General features: G+C 43.4%; 1 protein-coding gene across 1 annotated transcript in view; it reads right to left on the minus strand.

The window, feature by feature from the left end:
- Window positions 1-23650, minus strand: part of SPAG17 (sperm associated antigen 17) — a 289645-nt gene that overhangs the window by 180393 nt on the left and 85602 nt on the right. The window contains 4 exon segments of the mRNA XM_043512980.1: window positions 5689-5770; window positions 11288-11422; window positions 16512-16693; window positions 18334-18528. Coding sequence (XP_043368915.1) covers window positions 5689-5770; window positions 11288-11422; window positions 16512-16693; window positions 18334-18528 — 594 coding nt within the window.

Here is a 23650-nt window from a genome sequence, read left to right on the forward strand (position 1 = left end):
TGCCTCCCTACCTATTCCCGAACTTCTGTGCTGTCTACTGCTCCTTCCCTATCAGGAAGCAGTCACAGGTGCCTAGTAGCCTCTTGTTCATACTCTGACCTATTCATGATGACGACAGCACCTCCTTTGTCAGCCTTTTTGATTATGATGTCAGAGTTGTTTCTGAGGCTGTGGATGGCACTGTGTTCTGCATGGCCGAGGTTATGGGGTAAGCGATGCTGCTTTTCCACAAGCCTGGATTTCTACATAGACTGCTTCCGCCGACGTGCACGAGCTGAAATTGTGGAAAAGCAGCATCGCTTACCCCATAACCTCAGCCATGCAGAACACAGTGAATAGGTCAGAGTATGAACAAGAGGCTACTAGGCAGCTCTCCAACACCACTTTCTACAAGCCATTACCCTCTGATCCCACTGAGAGTTACCAAAAGAAACTACAGCATTTGCTCAAGAAACTCCCTGAAAAAGCACAAGAATAAATCCGCACAGACACACCCCTGGAGCCCCGACCTGGGGTATTCTATCTGCTACCCAAGATCCATAAACCTGGAAATCCTGGACGCCCCATCATCTCAGGCATTGGCACCCTGACAGCAGGATTGTCTGGCTATGTAGACTCCCTCCTCAGGCCCTTCATTACCAGCACTCCCAGCTATCTTCGAGACACCACTGACTTCCTGAGGAAACTACAGTCCATTGGTGATCTTCCTAAAAACACCATCCTAGCCACTATGGATGTAGAAGCCCTCTACACCAACATTCCACACAAAGATGGACTACAAGCCGTCAGGAACAGTATCCCCGATACTGTCACGGCTAACCTGGTGGCTGAACTTTGTGACTTTGTCCTGACCCATAACTATTTCACATTTGGTGACAATGTATACCTTCAAATCAGCGGCACTGCGATGGGTACCCGCATGGCCCCACAGTATGCCAACAGTTTTATGGCTGACTTAGAACAAGGCTTCCTCAGCTCTCGTCCCCTAATGCCCCTACTCTACTTGCGCTACATTGATGACATCTTCATCATCTGGACCCATGGAAAAGAAGCTCTTGAGGAATTCCACCATGATTTCAACAATTTCCATCCCACCATCAACCTCAGCCTGGACCAGTCCACACAAGAGATCCACTTCCTGGACACTACGGTGCTAATAAGCGATGGTCACATAAACACCACCCTATATCGGAAACCTACTGACCGCTATTCCTACCTACATGCCTCTAGCTTTCATCCAGATCATACCACTCGATCCATTGTCTACAGCCAAGCGCTACGATATAACCGCATTTGCTCCAACCCCTCAGACAGAGACAAACACCTACAAGATCTCTATCATGCATTCCTACAACTACAATACCTACCTGCTGAAGTGAAGAAACAGATTGACAGAGCCAGAAGAGTACCCAGAAGTCACCTACTACAGGACAGGCCCAACAAAGAAAACAACAGAACGTCACTAGCCATCACCTTCAGCCCCCAACTAAAACCTCTCCAACGCATCATCAAGGATCTACAACCTATCCTGAAGGACGACCCATCACTCTCACAGATCTTGGGAGACAGACCAGTCCTTGCTTAGAGACAGCCCCCTAATCTGAAGCAAATACTCACCAGCAACCACACACCACACAACAGAACCACTAACCCAGGAACCTATCCTTGCAACAAAGCCCGTTGCCAACTCTGTCCACATATCTATTCAGGGGATACCATCATAGGGCCTAATCACATCAGCCACACTATCAGAGGCTCGTTCACCTGCGCATCTACCAATGTGATATATGCCATCATGTGCCAGCAATGCCCCTCTGCCATGTACATTGGCCAAACTGGACAGTCTCTACGTAAAAGAATGAATGGACACAAATCAGACGTCAAGAATTATAACATTCAAAAACCAGTTGGAGAACACTTCAATCTCTCTGGTCACTCGATCACAGACCTAAGAGTGGCTATACTTCAACAAAAAAGCTTCAAAAACAGACTCCAACGAGAGACTGCTGAATTGGAATTAATTTGCAAACTGGATACAATTAACTTAGGCTTGAATAGAGACTGGGAATGGATGAGTCATTACACAAAGTAAAACTATTTCCCCATGGTATTTCTCCCTCCCACCCCACCCCCCACTGTTCCTCTGATATTCTTGTTAACTGCTGGAATTAGCCTACCTTGCTTGTCACCATGAAAGGTTTTCCTCCTTTCCCCCCCCTGCTGCTGGTGATGGCTTATCTTAAGTGATCACTCTCCTTACAGTGTGTATGATAAACCCATTGTTTCATGTTCTCTGTGTGTGTGTATATAAATCTCTCCTCTGTTTTTTCCACCAAATGCATCCGATGAAGTGAGCTGTAGCTCACGAAAGCTTATGCTCTAATAAATTTGTTAGTCTCTAAGGTGCCACAAGTACTCCTTTTCTTTTTGCGAATACAGACTAACACGGCTGCTACTCTGAAACCTGTTAATCAAAGGGTAAGTTCACAGCCATAAAGAGGTCTGTGATTCATCCCGTCATTAGTACCTCTCAATTAAACAGCACAAGGCAGCCAAAAGAAAACATCATTTTGTGAGGGAGGGGGCCAAATTAAGGTTGCACAGACATCCTTAATTCTGACATTTACCAACTTCTGAGTGCCTGACTTTGCAACCTTAATAATGTTTTTTAACATAGTTTTTGGGTGTGTAATATGTATCTATGGTTAAAAAGGGCAGTTTCCCCCCATTATATCCAGAAGATAATTTAAAGGTATTTTTTTATTTTAATACAATAATAATAATTATACCTAACTCTTATATAGTGTTTTTCATCAGTAGTTCTCAAAGTTCTTAATGAGGTAACAACCATATGCTGGACTAGATCAATTCCAAGGCCAGCTCTGAGGTATTTAAAACAAATAAACAAACATCAAGGCCAAAAGATTGAATTTAATACATTACCAATTAAGGCACTTAACCATCCCTACCGCTCCTTAATGGACTGACAGAGAATATTAAATCACATCTTATAGCTGAATTGGATTAGATACCAAAGTGTCATGTTATTCAGGGCTGCATGATCATGTCATGAAAAATTCTACCATTAGTATAACAGAAGAACAGAGTGGATGTGAGAATGTTAACTTTTGATTTCCTTATCAATTTCTGACAGTGAAACAATGAAAACTGCAATGGTCCACAACTGCTTTTTCATCTTTGTTGGAAACTTTCCTTCCTGAAGGAATCTGGTCACAGTTATCATGACTTTGTTATTTCCAAACTGGATTGCTGTAATGTGCCCTACTTAAGACTACTTTTTAAGACCATTCAGAAGTTGCCACTACTGCAGATTAGCCTGTTCCTAACTTCTAACTGTGACCAGTGGACAGTAATTCCTAAACTCCATACTTTGCACTGGCTTCCTATACATTTCCAGGTATGATTCAAGGTGCCTGTTACCCTCTCAAAGGCCTTGAAAGGTCTGAGAATTGACTATCTCTGACTGTTTCCACATTTAAATTGTTCTTTAAGGGTGATATTTTCCAGAGAGGTAAGCATTGGCCTAGCTCTATTCTCACTGAAATCAATGGAAGTTTTACCATTAACTTCAATGGGAACAGAGTTAGGAAAACACTGATTGCTTTTGAAAATCTTACCCTAATCTCCCAGTATTGCTGCACTGCTAGTGTAGCTCCACTAATTTGTTAGTCTCTAAGGTGCCACAAGTACTCCTTTTCTTTTTGCGAATACAGACTAACATGGCTGCTACTCTGAAACCTATATTTTTCCTATGCACCAATGTATCATTTGTATTGTACCAGAATCTCTTGCTGATAACCCCAGGACTGAACTCCACAGGTAGCAGAACATTGTCAGTGAAACATATAGGCTCTGAAATTTGCTACCCATTGTGTTCTGGAGCATAAACTAGTGATTTTTAGGAAGTGGTGCAATACATATTTATCAGCACTGGCTAGTTAAAGGACATTTATCCCCTCAATGGCGGTATATATATAAGTTTACTTCAGCTGAGGGCCTGGTCCAAGGAATGCATCCGATGAAGTGAGCTGTAGCTCATGAAAGCTTATGCTCAAATAAATTTGTTAGTCTCTAAGGTGCCACAAGTACTCCTTTTCTTTTTGGTCCAAGGACTGTGTCAATAGTGTGATTTCTGCAGATTGTTGGCAATGGTTGTTCTTTGTAATGTATTTAAACAACACAATGAGATAAATAAATAAAATAAATTAAAACTACCAAGTATAACCACTGTGCAGTCACGCAATACACCAGTTATATACATTTATTCACAGCAGTCATGGTTGTTACACAGAAGCATCAAATCTAAGCTAATAAATAATTACACAGAAAAAGGTATGTTGAAAGAAAATAAAGTTTTCAAAATCAAGCACTCAAAAATAGGAAATGATAGAATTAAGGTTGCCCATACAACCTTAATTGAGCCTCCTTGTGCATATGCATGATAATACCATCTTTAATTATGTGATCACATACTATTTTTTCCACTAGGAGCTGTAATTGCAGGGAAAATCCTGCTGAAGGGCGCTGGGCTACAGCATCCTACAGATGCTTAGGGTTTGTGTTCACTGCACCAATTAACTAGAACTTTGGGTTCTCACAACAAATTTCTGGTGGCCTCAAGAGTGTAGCCACCAACTCTTGCTGGTGGCCACGTTGTTAAACCAGTCTCTCTCCTTGCCTCCCCTGACCCTCTAGTGAGAGGCCCAGGGAAGGTGGTGTCAGGAACTCACCGGCTGCCTGCAGAGTCCCAGGTTCCCCGTGCCTTGACCAGGCAGGAATAGGGGAGCTGCCAAGGGAGCTCTGAGTGGCTGAACATTGCACTACCTCCACTGACAAGAGCCACCTTCAGCTCTGAGCACATCGGTGCCACGTGTCTTCAGAGGTGCTGCCCAGAGCCCCTCAGGAGATTGCGTGATGCAAGGCACTGATTCCTGCTGGTGGTGCCAGCACAAACACGAACACGGCACATCTTGCTGCCTTGGGTAACAGCTATTCAGGAGCAACAGCTGGGCACTGCAGGGAGGAGCCGCTGCTTCCCCCACCCCGAATCTCTGCCCATGCTTTGGAGGACATCGTGGCCAGAAAAAAATCCATTGGTGGCCTCATGCGGCAACGGTGCTGCATTTGAGAAATGCTGCATCTGCACTTGAGCTAGCGTAGCTTGATGGAGAGTGACCACACTTCAGAGCAACACTGGAGTTACACAGAGTGATTTGAATGGTAACACAGAGTTGGATTAGCAGCACAGAGTGATTAGACTAGCTGTTGTAACTCAAGCTGTTGTACCCTCACTGCATTATTAGATCAAACATCAGCATCACTCCAGCTTAGTTCAAACCATTCCCTTGGGCATGTCTATACGGCACAGTAAGCCCCCCTCTGTGGGTCCCATGCCTGCAGATCCATTCTTTCCAAGCTCATGCTCATGTGTCCACACTGCACCGCTACATGAGTCAGACATGGTTGGTTCTGGGGGTATATCCCAGGGTTCTTAGTGCCATTGCTAGGTAACATGGCACAAATATTCAAACCAATAAAGCCATTCTCTGAAGAAAGTTTGTTGCACAATTAACTTCAAGACTGAATAAACAGGAGCATGCATGACAAGAGAGAAAATTGCTCATGGAATTAGATATTCATTCTAGCATTTTAATCCTTCACACATACCCTGTGGTAGAAATGCTGGTACTAGAATTTCTTCTGTTTGTACTTTCTTCTTTGAAGGGATAGTGGGAGAAGCAGGATGTGCCTAAAGGAACAAAAACATGGATCAAACAAACACAGAAAGATATAGCCAGGTTAGGTTGCTACTTCTGAACACTGAGGCCCAGATCCATAAAGAGATTATTTCTCAGAGTTGCAACACTTAACTTTTAGACAGCTAGAGAATCATTGGAAGAACATTGGGATCCACAAAGCCTAAATCAGTTGCCTGGGCTCCCTACACAATGAATTGGGAGAGACAGGCACCTTAGAATGAGATCCACAAAAGCCAGCACACTAGGCAGGGAGCTGCCTAAGCTAGCAAGTGAGAGATGATGATGACACGGGTGTCCTAAACTCTGTCCCTCTCATGAAGGTAGGTGCCTAAATCCAAGCCAGAGAGAGTAAGTGAGAAGGACTCTATTGCTCAGTGGTTAGGGCACCCACCTGGGAAATGAGAGCCCCAGCATCCAGTCTCCCAGCTCCAGTGATTTTTTAATTACTTACCTAAGGTGGAACAACTGCAACAGAAAAGATTGAGGGAAAAAGCCCCACAAGTCCACCCTCACGGGTGTTTGGCCATTTTCCTCTCCTAAGATAAAATTCTACAATTCTCCCACTCAGACCAGGCTCTGGGCTAAATACCCTGTGTGCCAATGGTTCTTACCCAGGAAGTCTGACTGAGTTTGGACACCTGCAATTCTTCCCTTTGGGAGTCTGTTATTAGTGATTAACACAGTAGCAAAACAGCCTTTAAAAACCAAAGTATTGCTTACTTTACCAGTAGGAATAAAGCATTTAGAGAAAAAGGATTTTAAAATAACCAGTTCTAGATGTATGATCTTCCTAAAGGCTTACCATCCTTTGATGATAACCAGGCATGTCTAACTTCTTCAGAGACTCCAACAGATGGCTGGTCCATCTGAACAACATCTCTCTCTCTCTCATAAGAGAAAAACCCTTTTAAACTGCCAGAGTTCATGTTTTGTGTTCCTGGGCTTTGGCCTGCTGGACAGAACTAGTCTGTAGGCTTGTTTGTCCTACTGCAAATATCCCCTCCTCCTGCTCCCCCACACACTCCCCACAGAGAGCCTGACCCCTTCTACCTTTGGCACTCCATCTGGTCCTTATCCCAATCCCAGTTCCTCCCATCATATACATACTTGACTCCCCTCTCTGCTCCATGTCCCAGTCCCAGTTCCAGTTTCCTCTCCACCATCTACATGGCCCAATTCTCCACCCCTAACTCTTGGTTCCTCATCCAGTCCTGCACAATCCCTTTGGGCTTGTTGTCCCTGCCCTATCACCACAGGCACTGACTTCCTCCAGGACCCGGGGGTGCTCAATCCCCTGCTCTGCCCCAGGCCTTGCCCCCACCCAACCCCTTCACTCAAGCCCCCACGTACCTCTTCCCACCCCCCGCTCTGCCCCTTCTCTTCCTGCCCAGTTCTGCCCCCACATCTGAGCATGCCCTGTCTCAGCTCCTCTCCCTCCCTCCCAGCACCTCCTGCATGCTGTGGAACAGCTGATCGCGGCATGCAGGAGGCACTGGGGGGGGAAGGGAGAAGCTGGCTGCTGGTGGCTGTTAAGCATCCAGTAATTTTTTTCCATGGGTGCTCTGGCCCTGGAGCACTCACGGAGTTGGCACCTATGTCTACCACCCTCCAGCCTATTCCCAAAGCTCAGCACTCCCCTACATTCCAGTCAGCTGACTTCTTCGACCTTGTTTCCTGGGTGCCAGCAGAGGGAGCATTGAAAGCACAGGAGAGGCATTCTCTCAGATCTCAGGTTACAGAGTAACAGCCGTATTAGTCTGTATCTGTGAAAAGGAGTACTTGTGGCATCTTAGAGACTAACAAATTTATTAGAGCATAAGCTTTTGTGAGCTACAGCTCACTTCATTGGATGCATCATGAAAGTTTATGCTCTAATAAATTTGTTAGTCTCTAAGGTGCCACAAGTCCTCCTTTTCTCAGATCTCAGTTTCTGGGCTGGTACCACAGCAGCTCCTGGCTACAAGGAGGAGCAACTCCAGGCTGAAGCATGCACAGTGTAGATGGAATCCTTGAAGAATTAGCTGTCTAACTCTAACAAGTCACGTACAAACTGCGATCTTCAGAGGGTCATAAGTTAGCCAGATTTGAGCTAATTTTCACAAGGATGGCAAAAAGCACATCCCTGACATTGGCACAACACCCTGCCAATTATGAGTCCCTCTCCAAAGCATGAAGGTTCTAAAGCTTCCCAACGAAATGACTGTAATTAAATAAAAATTGTAACATGGGCAAAAATCAATGCACAGAATAGAACAATAGTTTTCTGACATCTCTGGCCTAGCAGCCAAAGAAACAGTCACCTGCTGCTGCAGAGATCAACTACCTGAGTTTGAAGAAATCTGAGCTCCACTTTTAGAAACTTGACTAAGGGACACCTAAGTGCCCCATGGCTTGTCTATACCTCTTTCCTCTTTCCCCTTCTTCCTCCCCACTGACTCTTTCCCCTCCCCTTTCTTTTCCCCCCTGCTTTCACACTGCCTCTCTCTGCCTTGACAGTGTTGTTTCCCTGTTAGTTGTAAAGTATTGATTTGTTTTTATGGTTTAATATTAAGGCTGTTAAAATGTTTTTTGTGTTTATATGTTAAAACTATGCTGTATGTTACAGATGACAATTGACTTTACAGTAGAACCTCAGAGTTATGGACACCTCAGGAATGTAACTCTGAAATGTTCCATAACTCTGAACAAGACATTATGGACTTCAGCCATCAGGGTTTGGGGCTGCAGCCGCAGGGTGGGGGAGGTCAGTGCTCTGGGTGGGGGTTGGGGTTTCCCTCAGGGCTCCAGGTGGGGGGCTCAGGGCTTCTGTTCTGTGGGAGCACCAGGGATCAGGGCTTTAGACCTGGGAGGAGCACTGGGGCTTGGAGCTTCAACCCTGCAGCCCCGCTCCTGGTTTCAGCCTTGCTGGGAATTCCGGGGCTCCCCATGGCTCCGCTCCTGGTTTCACACCACCCTTTCCCCCAAGCCCCCACCCCTGCCCTGCCTCTTTCCACCTCGGCTCCCTCTCCACTCCTTCCCCCAAGCTCCCACCCCTGCTCCTCCTCCACCCTGTCTCTTCTCACCTAGTTCTGCCCCTTCCCCAGAGTACGCCCCATCCCCACTCCTCCCCAGCACCTCCTGCATGGTGCGGAACAGCTTATCATGGCAGGCAGGAGGTGCTGGGAGGGACAGAGAGGAGTAGATCAGCCAGGAGGAGGCACTGGGTTGGAGGAGGGAGGAGCTGGCTGCCTGTGGGTGCTAAGCACCCACTAATTTTTTTCTGTGGGTGCTCCAACCCTGGAGCACCCACGGAGTTGGCACCTATGCCAAAGGCAGTACAGTATTTGCTGTTTTTTTCCTCCGCTGCTTCCTGATTAATTACTGGTTCCACATGGTGGCCGGTTGACTGGTACATCCATAACTCTGGTGTTTGTATCTTTGAGGTTACTACCGTATAATTTTTTTATTTTTCATACTGTAATGTTTGTAAAGTAAAAAATAATAAAAATCTTAATGAAAAAAGAAAGACCCCAGCCTCATTCTGAGAAATGGCTGAACCATCTTTGCTGACATTTTCCAAAAAATTCAGTCTGAAGCAGACCCCTAAGCATGGGAAATTTCAACCCAATGGTAGTTTGGCAAAGTCAAAAGAAACTGAAAAACAAGATCTTATAAAGGAGTGTTGGGCAACATTAAATAAAGACAATGCTATGTGACCCACCTATAATTAGCAGACACTTTCTAAATTCATTTTCAGGCGCATATTGCTTTCTAGGTAAAAACATCCAAAAGTAGTGGACATTTTTGAATATTTAGATATTATTTTGTAAATGAACTGATCTGGCAAGTTACTCTATGCAAGAGGACCCCTGGGCATGCAGAATCCCTGTGAGGGGGTGCACTCACCCTGCACTGGACGGGAAAGGTTAACTCCTCGCTGTGGGCTGAGCAAGCCATACTCCCACTGGGCATGCTCCAGGTGCAGCACTCAAATAAAAGGGAGCAGCCCAGCTCAGCCTGGGCTGACAGCTGAAGAGGAAGAACACTCCTTGCTGGCTTCAGCCTGGGAGCAGCTGGACCCTTTGACTGGGAAAGCCGGAGGTGCTGAGGCCAGGCAGATGCCCAAGTACATGCGGACGCCCGAGAGGGATCAGCATTGCTAGGAACCCCATGCACAAAGAGGCTGGGGGACCCTGATGACACCTTGACAGCAGCTCCAGGAGACATAGTAGGAAGTGGCCTGGGGGGGGGACTAGCTATAGTCCTGCGGGTAGCTGGCATGTTTCCATTGGAGCCCCACTGGCTCAGTGGTGGAACACTATGCCTCTGTTAGGGACCTGGGCCAGGACCCGGTGGAGCAGGGAGGGCCTGGGCCGTCAGCCACCCATAGGTGGCGGCCCACTTCCCTGAACTGCTGCTAGGCCTGAGAGCCAGGGCGTGGCTATTGACTCTGGCCACTAGGCCTGATAGACCTGAGAGGAGGGACAACTCCTTTGGCTCTGATTATTAGATCTTATTGTCCTGAGGCCAAGGGCAGTCTGGCACTTATTCACAGGGTGCACTCACACCACACTGGATGAAATATCCTCACTCCATCACAATCCCATTGAAGCCAGTGGAGGTATGTGCAAGTGCAGAGGGAGGCTCACATACAGTACTTTCAGGATAGAGGCCTATATCTTCATGTAAAACTGGCTTTTCTGCTGGAACGGTAATTATAATATTTACATCTACATATGACTGAGAATATGTAATGAAGTTTGTCTGGAAAATGTGGAACTAGTAGTTAAAATAACTTTTTAACTGTTTATATTTCAGAACCAATTTAAAGCTCCATATACTATATTAGACAGAAGAAATGGCTTTTACTCAAGGCAGGATTTGCTGCTCTTGGTTTTTCCACCTGTGGCCTTTTCCCTCCCAAACCTAGATGAAATATCACAAGCAATATTCTTTTTTTATTCTGGTGACAGGAAGGCTTTCTTGATGTCTCAGATTAAAAGAAGAGAAGGTGGTTCACCTCGGATATTCATCTAACACATTCCTGATTAGATTTTGGAGGTAGTTGATTAGAACCAAGGCCTTGATACCTTAGCTTCTTGAGTATGGGCAGACTGAGTTCTGTACGTGCGCAGCAGTCTGCCTAGGCACAAGAAGTTGTAGGATCTGAACTCCAGAGCCAATGTAATGTAGTTTCTTATGCCGACTGAAGAAATGTTTATTGCCATATTAAACTAACTTTATTTCTGTGTGATTTTTAAAAGTTTTCTTTTTCTGATTCTCAAGCTGGTGGTGGTTTTTTGTTTTGTTTTTGGTTTGTTTGTTTTCAATTTCTGAGGATTTAACACTTAGGACAAAGTGCCTGATTCTAATTTACACAAGGTCACATAGGTAGCAAATGGCCTGGGTTTGATTTTTTTTGGGTGCAGTAGTTAAAACATGCAGTTTCACTTAAATTAATACCTAATTACGCCGCATAACCATGACCTATAGCAAAGCGTCCCTTCGTAAGTTGCAGAAGGCTGTACCTGTCTGTTCTTTGTTATTACAGGGACATTAATAAATTCGGTGTTTTCCAAGTAGTGCTGATGTTGTCTTTTCCAGTCCAGACAGTCATACATCAAACAAGCAATGCTTTCAAATAGCACAGTTCCAAATGCAAGCTATGAGAAAAGAGAAACAGGTATGATGGATCAAGTTTATACACAAAACAGCACAGTGGAACTCAACCATCAACTAGCAACTCTCCAAACAAACCTACCATCCTTTAAAAATGTTTCCCCATATTAATTCAAAATGCTAATTTGTAATGTCAGTCTAAGAAAACAGGGCTTCTTGCTGGAGGTGACGAGAATGAATTTTTTTCAAGATCTCCCTCATCTTTCCTTTTTATTCTCCCAACTATCACATCACGGTCTGTAACATATTGAATGGTGTATATGTGTAACACTGCCTATAGTGGCTGGAGTTCTACAGAAGATTAAAATGGTACTAATAATGTCAGTTAAAGCCAATTCTTCTTTAGATATATGGCATGTGTCTATGGGCTAAATGCACAAAAATACGAAGGGAATGCCTAATTCCTAGTCCTAGTTAGGTTCCCAGGCTTTCCATATAATGCATGGGGAGAATCAGGCATCCGAGGAAGGATCCTCAAAAGCCAGCAAGCTAAATGGGGACCTAAGGCAGATAGGAGTGAAATGTAGAGGAATGGTGCAGGACTTAGACCTAGAACCTCAAAGGTATTTAAGCACTTAACTGCCATTCATCTAGGCCTCTAGGCACCTTACTGACAGGGTGAAGTGGGGTGCCTATCTCTGTTCAGGATTCTCAGTTGTGAATCACCTCCTGGAGTTAGGTGCCTGAGCCAGCTCAGCCATTTAGGCAGCCCATGCCCTAGCAGATGAAATGCCAGAAAAAATCCTCCCAATAGCCAGGGTGCTCACCTAGGATGTGAGAGACCTGGATTCAAGTCTCTTCTCTGTCTCTTTAGCAAGGACTTGAACAGCTCCAACAGGTCTCCCACATCCCATGTGAGGGCCCTCACCACTGGGCTATATGCTATTCTTTGTAGGTCCCTTTTTCAATCTTTCCTGTCTGAGCTGTTCCATTTTTGTTCCGTTTGTACAGTGCTTAGCATTAGGTAGTCTGGGCATTGCAGTATTGGAAATAATGAATATTCATTAGAGCAGGCATTTGAAACTGGGTTGCCCACATCCCAGATGAGTGCCCTAACCACTGGGTATTCTGGATGCACATTCACATATGTAGCCATCCACTATGTGCCATGTCCCATCCTGTAGGTATGCTCTGAGGATGTCCATGGGATTGAACCCCAGGTGAGATAGATAGTGGGAACACCTATTTTGACAATCCTGCTTCAGGGCTCTGAGAAGCTCATTAGCTGTGGGGAAGTGTCAGGACTTAGGTGGCTTTACGCATGCCTACTGGCAGAAATTTAGTCACTTAGGGGACTTAGGCAGCAGCTGAGTTGTGAGAATGCGAGAAAGGTATCTAGAAAACCAAATGCATACTCTGGGTGTATGTAAAAAGCTAATCTGAGTGGCTGATGGGCTATTGATGACTGGAACAGTCAGATTAACTAAATCCTGCTGAAGTCATAGGTGCAACAAGTTAGCAAATAGGAACCAGAAACACAGGAGACAGGATTAAAAAAAAGGAAAGTTGAGGAGAAAGGGGGCTAGTCAGAGAAGCTCTGGCTCAGAGCGGGCAAGTTAGTCTAATGTTATCTTTGGCTGAGAGCCTTATAAAGTTATTTATGGTAACCTCTGATGTGTTTTGTTGATTTTGGTTCTTTTCCCCATACTGGGAAGAATGAATACATTCCGTTTTCTTTGCTCTGACCAGTTTGGTGCACCCATTTTGTATGTAAGATGAGCCAGTCACTTGGGTCAAAAATTTAAAAAAATAAAAAATAATTATAGTAATTATAATGATTTTACAGGCTGTTTTAAGTTCCCAAACTTGAGACATCTTGAAGGAACCTGGTTTTACCTAAGTGCTAAGCACACACTTTTTGAAACTCAGGGTTCTTTAAAGTGTCTCAAGTTAGACACCCAAAATCACCAATCACTTTTGATATTATTTGTCTTTATGACAGGATACTTCAAGATTAGTAAGGCAAGTCATTTTTGAATAACAGGACTTTGAAAAGTTAGTGGTTTTTATTTTTTAAAAAGTCTGAACTTCTTTTTTTTTCCAACCCAAAACATCTGTCAAAAATGGTTGATCTAGAAACCTCCTCGTGTTTGTTTCATTATTCATCAGTGGTTACTAGGACACTGGAACATTTGAATTTAGGCTTGTTGGAATGTTTTGAACTTGCAAGTGTTATAAACAAAATGAGAAATTCTACAGACATTACAAGCAACACGAACTGCTAATGTTCAACAAGACGAATAGCTAGGATAAGATGAGAGTTTCTAATATCAATTCCCCACCATCTCTCCTCCCAGCACACGCATACTTTGTAAAAAAAAAAACAAAAAAACAAAAACAAAAAAAACCCAACCAAACAAACAAAAAAACCCCCAAAAACCCACACCCTGTTTCTGTCTAAAACTTCCCACCTATACTTTTTGGGCACAGGAAGGTGTTTTGGGAAAGTCTGATATTTTTGGCAAGGCACATTTTCAAAATATGCAAACCTGAATAAAGGTAATTTACTTGTATTATATGTCAGTCTCTTTTCTTTCAGATAGCATGTCTGGCAGTCCTTCATTTGAGTCCTCCCCATGCATGTCCTGGAGGCAGTTCAGAGCAGTATTTAACCTCAGTAAAGACTTTCCAGAGGAAATCCACTGAAATAGACTTACTGCATCCATTCATTGTATACTATGATATGGTCCTATGTCCTTCGGTGTATGTCTTTATGTATATGTATTTCTTTAAAGCCCTACAAACACCCCCCCGCCACTTCTTTAGAGTCTATATTGGTGTCTGACAGTAAAGATATTTACTGTTGGGATATTCATAAGCAACAGACCCATAAAAGAGATGGGAATGAGAAGCTTTTAACTGAATGACCAAAGAACTGCTCTCCCAAAATGGACATTGAATCTCAAGGTCAGGTGACGAAAGTAATGCCATGTGGACTGAACTTCAAATTGCAGTTCTACATGTTTCCACAAATGAGGCATTTCCAAGGCATGCCTTAGAAGCCACTGTGGAATTAGCCACATGCAATCTGATCCCTTTAGGTTTGAGAATACCTACTAGTTCGCTGATTGTTTATATGCAAAATTTAATCCTCTAATATAAGTGTTGGGAGGAAATAGTCTGTCCCCTAACCTATTACTCTAAACCACAAATAAACTGGAAGAAATTATGGAATGTGTTATGGTAGTTTAGGATTTCCCCCCTCATCTAATGTGAACAGGGAGACACTGGATCCCTTGCTATGGTAAAGATCTGGAGTAGGAACACCTAGCAACTGCTTGGGCTTTCTCTGATACTTCCTGATCACACTGATCCTTGCTAAAAAGGAATGGGGTACAAAACTACTTTTTAGCAGAGGGCTGTCCTTCCTTTGTTTGCACTGCAGCTATGCTGAATTTTGCTGTATTTGACGCAGTACTGTGGGGAGGGAGATCTTCCATGTGGTACCAGATTGAGTGACCTTGTTGAACAAAGCCAATGATGCTCTGAGAGGAAATGGAAGAGAAGAAAAAAAGCTCACATGGGAGGAAGAGCTGAAGATACGGGTGGAAAGGAAATCCTAGAAAAGAAGAACAGAAAGAGAATTCAATCTGCACAAAAATAAAGACACGAAACTTGAGGGAAGACTTCTGAGCTGGGACGCCTCTGCGGATGAAAGAAATGCTGGTTGGCTTCTACTGGGTGATTAGTCTTTAAGACTAATCTGATGAGGTTCAACAAGGACAAGTACAGAGTCCTGCACTTAGGATGGAAGAATCCCATGCACCGCTACAGGCTGGGGACCGACTGGCTAAGCAGCAGTTCTGCAGAGAAGGACCTGGGGATTACAGTGGATGAGAAGCTGGTTATGAGTTATCAGTGTGCCCTTGTTGCCAAGAAGGCCAACGGCATATTAGGCTGTATTAGTAGGAGCATTGTCAGCAGATCGAGGGAAGTGATTATTCCCCTCTCTTCGGCACTGGTGAGGCCACACCTGGAGTACTGCATCCAGTTTTGGTCCCCCCACTACAGAAGAGATGTGGACAAATTGGAGAGAGTCCAACGGAGGGCAACAAAAATGATTAGATGGCTGGGGCACACGTTTTATGAGAAGAGGCTGAGGGAACTGGGGTTATTTAATCTGCAGGAGAGAAGAGTGAGTAGGGATTTGATAGCAGCCGTCAACTACCTGAAGGGGGGTTCCAAAGAGGATGGAGCTAGGCTGTTCTCAGTGGTGAAAGAACAAGAAGCAATGGTCTCAAATTGCAGTGGGGGAGGTCTAGGTTGGATATTAGGAAACACTATTTCACTAGAAGGGTGGTGAAGCACTGGAATGGGTTACCTAGGGACGTGGTGGAATCTCCATCCTTAGAGGATTTTAAGGCCGGCTTGACAAAGCCATGGCTGGGATGATTTATTTGGTGTTGATCTTGCTTTGAGCATGGAATTGGAATAGATGACCCCAGAGGTCTCTTCCAACCCTAATATTCTATGATTCTGAGAAAGAGGGTCGGTGGCCGTCATTGTATACTGCATTTGAAGCATGCTTTGGGGCTAACCCCCAGAGGCAATGTGGGATGTACATTAGAACATCATATCTCAACAATGCCTTGCCCAGAAATTCCACATTTGTTTTATTATTCCTTTATTTTCATATGCCCTCAATGAGATCTAGGACACAGATCTATTGTTAAAGGGCTGGCACTATAATTTTGGATTTATTCAATACCAATGTTTGAACCTCTAATGAGGAGTATGTAGAAGCTATGAATTTGTTTAGTATTATACTTCAAAGAGATTACTAACTCTGCAGCCATGGCCCATGCTTTAGAAACTCACTCTCCAACACATTGGTTCAAAGAACATAGAAGCCCTGTAGATACATCCAGCAAATTTATAAGGCATGGAAAATAAATGGCTTTCATTCAAAGAGATTACAATCTCCATAGGCATAGTTTGTATGCTCTGTAAACCAATTAGTCTGGTTCAAAGTTTTACAGACACGCACAGCTCAAATTCCCAATGTACTTAAACTGGTGTTAAATGCTATAAAAACTAAATGGGCAGCTCATTGTGAAAGAAGAAACTACTAACCATCATATCACTATTAGTCCACTCTGGGGGAAAAGTGTTTTCCTTTACTATGTGATGAAGTCTGGCAACATCAAAGAGAGTTGATCCATGTTTCCCACTGTTCAGAATTGGCTCCAAGTATTTCCAGAATGTTTCCAAGTCTTTGATAGCTTTAGCTTTCTTCCTTTTTTCAGCTTCTACAACTATAAATGCATCATTATTAGATAAATTATAGCATATTTGTATCCCAATATCTCCCTTTTACATGGGAATAGTGAGTATAAGACATATTTCTCGAATATTGAAAAGGAAACATGAATTGCAGGTTGGTCTACTCTACCCTAAGTGTTGTTCAAACAATTCCCATTCTTAAGCACATTCCCAGAAAAATATCCAAGGTCAAGCCCAACTTAAGGTTGTAAATACACAACAAAAATTTAAGGATGGAAAAACTTCGTAGGATGTTGCACTTGAAGAAACAACAAATAAATGCCCGAAATTCAAAATCTAAGGTTATACTTTTCAAAATGCCTTGGGCCTAAACTAGTAACTGTTCTTTAAATGTGAGGTATGTGTTATTATCCCCATTTTATAGATGTTGAAACTAAGACAAAGAGAGTTTAAAGTGCATTTCATCAATGAAATGTGATTGTAGAAATGTCAGTGCAGGTTTCCATGTTTACTGCATTGTAATGATCAAATTACAAATATACCCAGATGAGGAAAAAATGTGTTTGCTAAATGCCAGCCCTGCAAACTCACTCTGGGATCATGGCCTGATTGCTGGAGTTGCTGAGAATCTGCAGCTGCAAATGCCTTGATTTCATGTGGAGTTCTGGATGCTCAGCACCTCTAAAAATCAATCCTGGGGCTAAATTTATCCCTGGTATAACTCCAGAAATAGGGCAGAGGACTGTTCTGAAACGTTTGGCCTATGTAACTTTCCCAAGGCCACACAAGCATTCTGTGGCAGTCATGAAGAGAACCCTGGACTATCCTTCCTCAACTAAGGCACTTCCATCTACAGATGTTGCTCAAGGGTTGTTATCAAAGGAATGTGAATTGGAAAATTATGTCTGAGTGTATGGTACAGATGTTTATATGTTGAGTATGATACAGTGCAGTGGGGGTAAGGTCCCGCTTGACAAAGCCCTGGCTGGGATGATTTAGTTGGGGTTGGTCCTGCTTTGAGAAGGGGGTTGGACTAGATGACCTCCTGAGGTCTCTTCCAACCCTAATATTCTATGACTCCATCAGTCTTAAAGAGCTTGAGATACATCTTCAGTTCCTGTAACTGAAATGTTTTAAGAGGCTTCACAGACAATTTACTCAAGATCTATAGTCCTTTCATTTAAATTTTTGACCTATAAGTTTTATTTATACTAATACTATACCAATTTTTCCAAAGTGATAGGTGGGCTAGATGCCACTATTTAATTATTCTTCAATGTAAGATCTAGAAAACTGGGAAAAGAAGGGAGTGAGGAAGAATATTAAGAGGAGAAAAGTATTGTTGAATCTCTTCTTCTGTAAATATTGGACAAGAAAATTTTCCATCTCTAATAGTTGTGATATGATAGTACATCTCCTGGGGATTACAAGGCAAAGCAAGTACCAGAACTAGTGACAAGCATCAAAGAAGCTAACTGGCTGACTCCTAAGTGGTAGCATACAAATATTCAGCTTATTTCCTCCTGTAGGCCTAGATATTTAAAACTTTTTTTAAAAAGAGAGCACAGGCACTAAGATAACACAATGCTAAGCATGGATAAGAATTTAAATAAAATTTTAAAATAGAATATTTAGGATTTTGTAAAGGATATTTGTCCTATCACTAGCTTACCTTCAGGTGTAAGTAATGATTCTTCTTGCAGTTTAGCTGTTCCCAAGTATGTCTGCAATGGCTCATAATTTTCAGAAGAAATCTTAATTACATTTGAGATACTGACCCCAAGCTCAGACAGCACAGGCAGTAACTGAGGGTTGTGGAAACCCCAAACTATAAAGTAATATTGTGCACCATCATCTGGTTCATCATCTGTTCAAAATATCGAAATCACCAGTCACATTACAAAAGGAGAGCAGATTAAAATAGATCATTTCAGCTGCTATATTAAAGTATATTGTAGCTCAATTGCATAGCAACAGCCATAATTAAGGTTGCACAAACATTTGTATTGTAACCCTTTTGTTCTGATGTACACAATTTTCTGAACTTTCATCTTTTAGACTGAAATTTTCCAAGTGGTTTCTGTAGCAACCTGCATGGAACTCGTAGGGAAGAGCACAGCTTGCAGAAGCGAAGAATTTGGAGGAGGCATCAGGAAGCCAGTATGTCTCCACATGGCAAGAGTGCTAGCTATAGATGCAGCATCTCTGTAAATAGCTCTCTTAATAAAGAGCCAGTTTAGTTTCAGAAACATGGAGTGCTATCATGTTCTTACCCAGCATATGGTACATGAAACAGTTACTGTCCAACAGTGAATTTTTTAGGAAAGTATGTACAAAAATACTTGAGCTGGTTTTGAGAATGAGGGAAATAGAAAAGGAACATTACCACATCATAAAAAGTCTTTGACTTTGATTTAGAACCAAAGTGCATAAGGGTAAGAAGCTGAAATGTGGCAGGATGAGTCCTGTGGGAGGATAGGCACTTTTCAGTGTTCTGGTGAAAAATGGATTTTTGATTTGCCCAAGTTCTTTTGGTTTGTCAATTATAGTTTGAAAATGTGCAGGAGTGTGTTTTTACACTGCTAAAATGCTTTTTAATAATCTACAAGTGTTCTAAATGAATGAAGGCCGCAGTGCTCATGCATGCATAGCAGAGTTTACTGCTCAAGGGGAAATGAAGTTAATATATGTACTGAATGAGGCAGAGCTTTCTAGACACCATCTTGATTCACTATTAAACTGGAAAACAGTACATCAGAATTTCAGTTACGAACACCTGGGGAATGGAGGTTGTTCGTAACTCTGAACAAAACGTTATGGTTGTTCTTTCAAAAGCTTACAACTGTATTGACTTAATACAGCTTTGAAACTTTATTATGCAGAAGAAAAATGCTGCTTTCCCTTTATTTTTTTAGTAGTTTACTTTTAACACAGTACTATACTATATTTGCTTTTTTGGGGGTCTCTGCTGCTGCCTAATTGCGTACTTCTGGTTCCAAATGAGGTGTGTGGTTGACTGGTCAGTTCGTAACTCTGGTGTTTGTAACTCTGAGGTTCTACTATATGTTGCAGGAAACAAAGTGCAATATACAGTGAGCCTTGTCTCATAAAGGGCTCAATTCTGCACAGTCCTGAGCACTCTGGTCCAATCTAGTAAAGCACTTAAATACATGATGTAATTGGGACTATTACATACTTAAACTTAAATGTGCTTAAATGCTTTGCTGGATTGGACCAGAGTGCTCAGCAACTTGCAGGATCAAACCCTCCTGTGAATCCAGACTCCACCAATAGACCCTGCAAGAGTCTGAGGAAAAAATTTTGTGAAAGATCCAGGGTGTTCTTGCTACACAAATGGGTCATGGAATGCATGTAGGCAGAAGACCATGTCATCATACTATAAGACTCATGTCCTTTCAGAGCATGTTCTAGGACAGGGCGGCCAACCTACGCTTGAGAAGGAGCCAGAATTTACCAATGTACATTGCCAAAGAGCCACAGTAATACGTCAGCAGCCCCCCCCCCCATCAGAGCCTCCCACCCACCAGCAACCCCGCCGATCAGCACCTCTCCCTCCCTCCCCAATCAGCTGTTTCATGGCATGCAGGAGGCGGTGGGGGGATGGAGAAGCAAGGGCACGGCAGGCTATGGGGAGGAAGTGGGAAGGGGTGGAGTGGGGGCAGGGCCTGTAGCAGAGCCAGGGGTTGAACAGTGAGCACCCCCTGGCACATTGGAAAGTTGGCACCTGTAGCTCCAGCCCCGGAGTCGGTGCCTATACAAGGAGCCGCATCTTAACTTCTGAAGAGCTGCAAGTGGCTCCAGAGCCACAGGTTGGCCACCCCTGTTCTAGGAAGATTGCTCTCTCCAAGATGGAGGACCTGCAACACCATCTTCAGGAACTGCTTGCAAATAGCATAACTGCAGAATCATGCAGCCCAAATATCTCTTTTATAGTGAGAGTACAGAAGTTGAATGGGAACATAAGGATATATAGAGAGAGACAACCAAGTGCTAAAAAGATGCACTGTGGTAATCAGTACATCATTCCTCAAGTACAAGATACTTTGGTCTATTTGCTAGGGTTCTCAGTGGTGGATTTTTGCAGTGAATATTACCAGATCCTGCTGGAACAAAAAGACACCATTCATCTGCTCTTTGGGTTTCTATCAGTTTGAATTCATGCCCAAGGGAATATCTGGAGTGTCTGCCATGTTTCAAAGTCTAATAGAGGAAGTTATGAAAGACATGAACTTTGCTTGTACAAAATATGCCTTGAGAGGTTACATTTGAAAACTAATAACTTGATCAATAATATCATGGTGAAATGTCTATAGCGTCATCATATCTAAAGTTATGAATTCCCCCTATATGTTGATGTTAGCACATGTTCAAACCCACACAGCTCTGACTAGGCAAAGTTGTTAAACAGGTCTATCCTAAACATGTCAATTTACCTCAATTTACATACAAGTAGTAAACAGAGTCCTTGAGACAACAAGAAGGGGAATGGCAGGAGACAAGGCAAATCGGCATACACAGGGGAGAACAAAGAGCATGGAGCCACCTTCACCAGACTCCATGTCACCTTCTTTACTGTTTGAATAAACTTTGCTTTGAGGGATAATCCTCCGAAGAATTTACCTCAAAGGATGATTGGACTATAAAAGTGAAGAGCAAGAAGACCCCAAGGTTGCTCTCTTTTTCAGCTAACTTTGAGGGACAGGCTTAGTTGAGAATCTGGTCAGCCTTGTTGCTGGTTACTGGTATTTTACCTTGAAACAAGTCTAACTTTTTAAGTTCTAGCTATTAGAAAACATTTAATCTTTATTTATCTTGAAGACATTTCTGACTTTAATGCCTTATAGTTGTAGTCACTTAATCTCTCATTATAGATTAAAAATAAAATAAATTTGTTTAACTAAACTAATCCAGTGTTGTGTTTAAACTGAACTGTTTGGTAACTCCAGTTAAAGTAGCAAACTGTTGAATATTGACCCTATACGGGGCAATGGACTTTTAATATCTGACCTGTCCAGGAGAGGGCTGGACCATGCAGAACATTCATTTGGGGGAAAATTCAGGACTGGAAGTACATTGGGGTCACCCTGCAGGTCATAACCAAGGCTGCTGGAAACCAAAGTGTGGCTGGTGTATTGCTGATGGGCTACTGGGGTCAGAGTTGCTGGACCAGGGCTGCAGCTATGCACAGACACCTCAGGGTTTGACTTGCATACTGGTAGACTGTTTATGAGTGGCCCAGGTTAGGAGCTACAATAGCAAAGCATTGTAAGGCACTTAAAATTGCAGGGAAGGCAGTGACAACCCCTCACTGGTCTGGATTGCACCCCGAAATGTGACAGATGGCCTGATTGTTTTTGCAAGAATTCAGGGGGAATAAGAAGAAAGGCTTCTAAAAAAGTGCTAAACTGGTTGGAAGCCTATGAATCAAAGGTATCAGTTGATAAATGTCAATTCTATAGAACAGCAGACAAATATATGGGTCACATTGTATACCAAGATGAAGCAAGTATGGATCCTGATCAAATAGTATCTGTACTCACTACATGGGCAACCCCACATTATTACAAAAAGCTTAAGTCTTTCATAGGCGTTAGAGGCTACTACTGCAGATTGTGAAAAAATATGCTATCATTGCAAAGCTACCAAATAATCTCACTAAAGGATATCAGTCCAGCAAAAGGATATCTAAGGTAAAAGTTAAGGTAAAGTACCCAAGGCCTCCTGAACAAACACACTATGACCTTTTGGAAACTGATGTGCCACAAGAGATATGAAAAATCCCTTCAGGAAATAATTAACTGCCTAACTCATGCCCTACCCCTAGTCTTTGCTGACCCAAGCCAGCCTTTCATTCACCATACAGAAATTATTTAGGAAGGTGAGGGAGGGAGTGCTATAAACAACAAGTTAAAGGCCACTGGAGATCTGTGGCCTTTGCCAGCCAAGGCCTTTCTGACAGTGAAATTCACTACCACATACACAAGTGGGAATTCTTTGCCTTACTATGGACTGCTGCAGAGAAATTGAGAGCCTATTTGTGTGGTGCTCAATTTCACATGTGGACAGACAACAATCTATATATGTTAACAAGTGCCAAGCTAGGTGCTACAGATCAGAGATGGGTGGCCACCTTTGCTACAAGTTCAGCATTCAGTACCAGAGCTCTAGAAATGTTGCTTTCTTCATGTGAAAGTTCTGGACCCTTTGCTAGTCAGCCCAGGTCTGCAAGGTGATGTGGTCCGACCAGTCTGTGCTTGTGGCCCTGCTCCAGAAGTACCGGTCTATGTAGGGGAAATAGGCAGTTATATCAAGTGTCATGAGCAGCATCAGCCAGTCTGAGTCTGCCATGTTTGTGTCCTCCTTTGCCTGCTCCACCATAACTCTGTCAGGTACCTTTGGTGCATCAGAAATGTTGACTGGGACATTGTGGGGCTCGGCCTCCCCGACTTTTGTCTGTCTACTCAAAGGAACCTGGGACCGTAACAAGGGAACATTCAAGACCCACGAGAAAGATCCTTCAGGAATCAGGACACCGAACGAAGAGGATTAGAGAGGCTATGTCCCAAACCGAACAGACTGGTAGGAAGTAGCCCAGGGCAGCAAATTTAGGGTCCTTGCTTGGAGGGGTGCCCCTATTCAGGGATTGACAAACACAGGGCCCTGGGCTAGGACCTGGTGGAGAGAGAGGGCCTGTGTCCCCCTACCTCCCACCCCTGGCCTTAAAGGCTGAGGCCCCGCAACCAAGCAGGGACCACATGCTCTAACCTCTAGGCTGTCCAGCCCTCCAGTCAGCCTGCTACATGGTCCATGAAGGTATGTTGGTATTTCACCTGCTTGTTGGCCCAATCCAGAACTTCAATCATAAGTTCATTATGGAAACTCTTCCGCTGGCCTCATTCAAAGCCTGCTGCTGGTTCCCCTCAGCTCCCATGCTGGATTCTGAGTCCACCAGGTCACGATCCCAGTTG

This window comes from Dermochelys coriacea, chromosome 1, assembly GCF_009764565.3.
Source record: "Dermochelys coriacea isolate rDerCor1 chromosome 1, rDerCor1.pri.v4, whole genome shotgun sequence".
Taxonomy (NCBI): Eukaryota; Metazoa; Chordata; order Testudines; family Dermochelyidae; genus Dermochelys; species Dermochelys coriacea.